Genomic DNA, 5,924 nt, shown 5'->3' with positions numbered 1-5,924 from the left:
CTAAGCTCTGCTCTTCTTGAAGCCTCTGGCTGGTGCTTTTCCCGATGGCTTTTTCTTGCTGGGCTGGTTTGCAGCTGTGGCCTCGTCGGGACCGGCTTCCCCAGCCTCGCCTCGGCCCCAGCCAGGGCAGCTTTGGAAGGTGCTGGAAAGCTTCACCTTCAGCCCACGGGCTTCTGCAGGGGACCCGCAGGTGGCTCCTATGCGGAGGTTGAGTTTGTCAATCCACCTGGAAACATGGCACAAGATCAGGGAAAGGAGCAGGATAGGGCAAAGGAAATCACAGAATCACAGACCGTTAGGAGTTGGAAGGGACCTCGAAAGCTCATCTAGTCCAATTCCCCTGCCAGGGCAGGATCACCCAGACTAAATCACACAGGAATGCATCCAGGTGGGTTTTGAATGTCTCTAGAGAAGGAGACTCCACCTCTCTGGGCAGCCTGTTCCAGGGTTCCATCACCCCCACAGTGAAAAAGTTCCTCCTTATATTCACATGGAACTTCCTATGCTTCAGCTCACACCCATTGCCCCTTGTCCTGTGGCTGGCCATCACTGAGAAGAGCCTGGCTCCATCCTCCTGACTCTCACCCTTTACATATTTATAGACACCCCTCAGTCTCCTCTTCTCCAAGCTAAAGAGGCCCAGCTCCCTCAGCCTCTCCTCATAAGGAAGGTGTTCCATTCCCTTATCATCTTGGCGCTGGACTCTTTCAAGGAGTTCTATGTCCTTCTTGAACTGAGGGGCCCAGAACTGGACATAATATTCCAGGTGTGGTCTCACCAGGGCAGAGTAGAGGGGGAGAAGGACCTCTATTGACCTACTAACCACACCCCATCTAATACACCCCCGGGTGCCATTGGCCTTCTTAGCCACAAGGGCACAGTGCTGGCTCAGGATCATCCTGCTGCCCCCCAGGTCCCTCTCACCTACGCTGCTCTCCAACAGGCCAGTCCCCAACCTATGCTGGTACCTGGGTTGTTCTTCCCCAGATGCATCCACAAGATGCACTTGCTCTTGTTAAATCTCAAAGGGGAAGGTGATGATTCTGGCCTGTGAAGGGGGACAGGTCACTTCAAAGCCAGGTCATGTTGTCCAGAGCCTCACCTGGGTGAGCTCTGAGTATCTGCCCACCCCATCTTGTGGCCGCTTTCCCTACACGAGAAAAGCCCAGGCCCCTTCATCCCTGCACACAGGTGTCTTCTCCATCTCACCACCATGGTGAGACCCAAAATTCTGGCCAGTGTGCCGTGAGCTTGTGCCTCTGGTGTGTCTGTGTCTGGCTGTGCCTTGGGTTGTCCCCGAGGCTGTGCCCCCCTCACAGCACTCACCTGCGCAGGGGAAGGAGCTGGCAGTCGCAGTGGAAAGGCACATCCCTCAGGTTGAGGATCTCCAGCCCCGTGAAGTTGCTCATGTCAGGAATGTTGCTCATTTTGTTGCTCTCCAGGTAGAGGCTTCTGATCTTGGCACCGAGACCAGCAAAGGCACCAGGGGAAATCTGTAAAGAAGTGAGAGTGGCTCAGGGCAGGTCCTGAGGGAGGCAGGGGGGAGCCTTGGGTGGGCTGAGACAACCTGCCCTGAATCTGGCAGCCCTGCAAAAGAGCCAGTTTAAGCAGCAGCACTCATACTCAGGGACTGAATTAACCAGTTTTGGGCCTCACTAGAACCTGCTCAGTCTTCCTGGAAATAACATGACACGCAGGAGGTCCTGGAGTGATCCCTGAGTGCTGTTAAAGGTGGATCATGGAATCACAAGGTTGGAAAAGACCTTTAAGATCATCAAGTCCAACCGTTCCTGTCCTATGCTAAACCATATCCCTAAGTACCTCATCTACCCTTTTTGTAAACCCATCCAGGGATGGTGACTCAACCCCCTCCCTGGGCAGCCTGTTCCAGGCCCTGACAACTCTTTTCAGTGACAATTTTTTCCTAACATCTAATCTGACCCTGGCCTGGCACAGCTTTGTGCCATTTCCCCTTGTCCTAGCTCCTGTTACTTGGCTGAAGAGCCCATCGTCCACCTCTCTACAACCTCCCTTCAGGTAGTCTCTACAAGGTCTCCCCTCAGCCTCCTCTTCTCCAGACTAAACAGCCCCAGCTCCCTCAGCCGCTCCTCATAGGAGTTGCCCTCCAGGACGGTCCTTACGAGACTTGTGCCAGCACTGCTTTCTGCAGAGGATGGAGGAAGTCAGGGTAGTGGTGGTGAAAAGTTCCCCAGGACAGCTTGTAGGAAGAGCAGGAGAAATAGGGTCTGGGCTGGGGAAAGGGGGTGTTTGAGAAACGGTCTGGATCCACTGAAACTGCGTGTCTTTAAGGACTAAAGGGAGTGAGGCTGTCCTGGGGGAACTAGGGGATAGGTTGGAGCAAGAGGTTGGAAGCCTCTCCTGGCCCAGCTACAGAGCATCCCCTGAAGCCTTGGGAGTTCATGGACATCCCTTCACATGCCCTTCTAGGGGACACCAGCCCTTGATGTTGGAACGAGACGGGACCTATGGCTGCACCCTGCGGTGCCTCTGTCCCTCAGAGTCCCAAATCATACAAACCTGCTCCAGGTGCATGTTGTCCAGGTAGAGGTGCTGCAGGCTGGAGGCCACTGGCAGGAAGGCACCATCCCTCACACGCTTGATGGGGTTCCGGGACAGCTTCAGCTCGCTCAGGGCAGGCAGGCCCCTCAGGGATGCTGTGGGCACCTCCTCCAGGCGGTTTCCCTCCAGGTGCAGCTTCTCCAGCATCTTGGCAGGAGCCAGGGCTCTGGGGGCAACGCGCCTGATGGCATTCCCAGCAAGGTAGAGCCAGCGGAGCCCCTCTGCCCCAGCCAGGTCACCCTCTGCCAGCTCCCTGATGCTGTTGTGCTGCAGGTGAAGGGAGATGAGGTTGGGCAGGAGCTGGAAGATCCCCGCGGGCACGTGGGCAAAATCGTTGTGGTCCAGGTCAAGGTAGGCCAGGCGTGGGGCCCCCTCAAAGGTGGCGGGTGCCAAGGTGGAGAGGCGGTTGTTGGTGAGGTAGAGGTAGACCAGGCTCTCCAGCCCTTGCAATGCCCCCGGGTGCAGTGCCCCGAGGCTGCAGCTCTGCAGGTGCAGGGACACCAGCTCCTTCAGGCCGGGAAAGGCGCCCGGCGGCACCGACCCAAAGGCGTTCCTGCGCAGGTCGAGGAGGCGGGTGTTGCGGGGGAAGCCCCGGGGGATCTCCCACAGGGCCCTGTTCTCGCAGGACCCGTGGCGGAAATCAGGGGAGCAGACACAGCCCTGGGGACACTGCCCACTGCCAGCCCTCTTTGGCTGCTCGGATGGCACAGGGGGGCTGGGGGACAGCAACGGGGGGCTACATCTCATCTCAGGAGGCCTCAGGGAATCGAGGGGCCGGCCACGGAGGGTGGGGGGCGCGGCGCAGGCCCCCTCTGCCTGCACCCGTGCCCTCGCCAGCCAGTTGTGGAAGGGACGCAGGAGGCAGGAGCAGAGCAGGGGGTTCCCGGCCAGGCTGACCCTTGCCAACCCCTTGGCGCCAGCCAGGGGCGGCAGCCCCTGCAGCTGGTTTTCACGCAGGTCCAGCGTGCGCAGCTGGGGGCTGCGGGTGAAAGCATTGGGTGCCACGTCCTGGAGCGCGGCATGGTCCAGGAAGAGGTGCTTCAGGGAGGCCATGGCCAGGGCCTCCTCCGCCACGTAAGTGATGGGGTTGTGGCCCAGGTCCAGCCGGGTAGCACCGTCCAACCTCGCCAGGGCCTCTCCAGGCAGCGCCTGCAGCTCGTTGTGGTCCAAGCTCAGCCTGCTCAGGGTGGGCAAGGCGGCGAAGGCTTCACTGCCCAGCACATGGAGGGTGTTGTGGGACAGTCGGAGCCACCTGAGGACCTGCAGACCCTGGAACACCATGTCTGGGAGGTAAACCAAGGCATTTGCTCGCAGATCAAGGACAGTGAGGGACCCCAGATGCCCAAAAGCACCTGACTGGATCTCCTCAATGCGGTTCCCTTTCAGGATGAGCTGCTGCAGGGAAGACAGTCCATCCAGAGACTCCTGGTAGAGGAGGTCTATGTCGTTGAAGGCCAGGTTGAGGTAGACCAGCCTCCCCAGCCCTCTGAAAGCCCCTTCCTCCAGCCTCTCCACCTTGCAGTGCTGCAGGTCCAAGTGGGTGAGGTATGGGGTAGCGAGGAAGGCTCCCACTGGGATGACTGTGAAGCTGTTGCCCTGAAGGTCCAGTTTTTTGGTGAGCTGTCAGTCACATAAATAGAACTCCAAGTTACGCCAGGGCTGCCATCCCCACCTCCTCCTCCCCTCAGCCCCTGCCCATCCATCCCTCTGCCCACCTGTGGGATGGTGCTGGGGATGGCCGTCAGGTTCCCATGGCGGCAGAGGACATGGGATCGGAGATTGTCGCAGACACAGGGTGTGGGGCAGCGGGCAGCAGCCGTTCCCACCAGCACTGCCACAGGCAGGAGGAGCCCCCAGGAGAGTCTCATGGCAGGGGGCACCTGCAGCCAGGGGAGAGAAACCAGTGAGGCTGGGAGAGTCGCTGTTACCCACTGGGACAGGTCTGACCATCCCTTGCGCTCCCACCGTGATTTTACAGGATATAAATGAGGAAGAGAGCGGGAAACTGAGGGAATCAATCTTTAGACTGAGAAGCAAAGGTCACAGATCACAGGTCTCCACTTGGAAACAGCTTTTACCTGGATTAGCTGAACACCTGGCCTGATGCTTGGGAGCACCTTCAAGGGGCTTGGCAGGAGGACGAGGGGGGTGTCACTCATGGGGACCCGGCTTGGAGCAGACACACCACCACCCCCTTTGCAGAAAATGGTCCTTATTTGCACCAGTACCAGCGCTCTGCTGGGGTATAACCACCCAGAGGCTGTGATGGTGCTGGCTGGCTGAGCTGCCACCTTTCTAAAAGCCATTACTTGCAAGCGCCCCATCTCTGCCACCCTGGCCACCTCCCACCTCCCAGCTCTGCGCCTCTCACCCGCCCAGCTACTCACAGCAGGCTTTGGAATAGATCTCCACTGTTTAGCTGCAGGAAGGACGGGTTGGTTTTGGCTGGGCTGGAGCGAGCCCCTGAGGCGGAGGTGGTGGAGAGAGGCCGAGGCTGGGGTGAGCACAGAGTGGGTGGTGGGGCTACAGATATAGACAGTACATGCCCCGTTCCACCCCCCGCCCAAAGCTCTGGGGAGTAGCAGCAGTGGGGTCCGTAAGGCTCAAACCCACAGAGCCCCTGTGGTGGTCACCATTGCTCATTATCCCCCCATGGCCCCCACTCTGCCCTCCTGCTGCCACTGCAGCCAGCCCTGCCTCAGCTGCCCCCCCATCAGCCCTGCCTCACACCCTTGCCCCCCCTCCCCCCCATGTGATACCCCTTCCTGCCCAGCCACCAGCAAATACCACCAACATCCCCATCATCTCAGCCCCCATCCCGCACCCAGGCACCACCATGGGCCAGGCATTGTCCTGCCACCCCTCCCGCACACCTGGGGGTACCTGGGCCTCAAGAAGCAGCAAAGAGCGAGCAGACAGCAGGTTTCCCCCTGCTCCGTCCGGCGGCTGCCGAGCTCCTGCGCCGGTGTTTGCTCTCCTTGCAGAAGCGAGAGCTGAATGGGCCCCGTTGTGTCGCTTTCCCAGCAGCGCTCTCTGGACAGAGCCAGAAATGTGGGAGGAGAAGGAGGGGGGAATGGAAGGGTAGAGCACCCCTGGGGAGAGGGCAGTGACCCACATCGCCTGCCCCTTACCTCACGGGGGGCTGGGGAGCTAAAGCCTGGCCAGTTGCAGCAGTAGCCCAGCCAGAGCCCGTGTGGGATTCGCTCCTGGGCTTTGCCTTTTCTTTCCTCGGTCAGTCACCAGAGCTACAGACACACGGGGCAGGAAGGTGACGGGGCAGGAAGGTGCCACCCAACCAAAGACCACGACGGCAGCAGTAAGTCTGTGTGAAAGGAGAGGAGCAG

At 59.5% G+C, this 5,924-nt stretch overlaps 1 protein-coding gene across 1 annotated transcript; it reads right to left on the bottom strand.

The window, feature by feature from the left end:
* On the bottom strand, positions 1–4,448 carry CHADL (chondroadherin like; the record flags this gene model as incomplete). Its single annotated transcript, XM_084267353.1, has 4 exons — positions 1–226; positions 1,327–1,493; positions 2,539–4,200; positions 4,296–4,448. The coding sequence occupies 4 exons, from the start codon at positions 4,446–4,448 to the stop codon at positions 1–3; spliced, it is 2,208 nt and encodes a 735-aa protein (XP_084123479.1).
* Positions 4,449–5,924: the final 1,476 nt, after the last annotated feature.

The sequence above is a fragment of the Gallinula chloropus genome (genome assembly GCF_964237585.1).
Source record: "Gallinula chloropus genome assembly, chromosome: 1".
In the NCBI taxonomy this organism is placed as follows: Eukaryota; Metazoa; Chordata; class Aves; order Gruiformes; family Rallidae; genus Gallinula; species Gallinula chloropus.
Note: the sequence above shows the minus strand (reverse complement) of the source record. Positions and strands in the feature narration are given on the sequence as shown.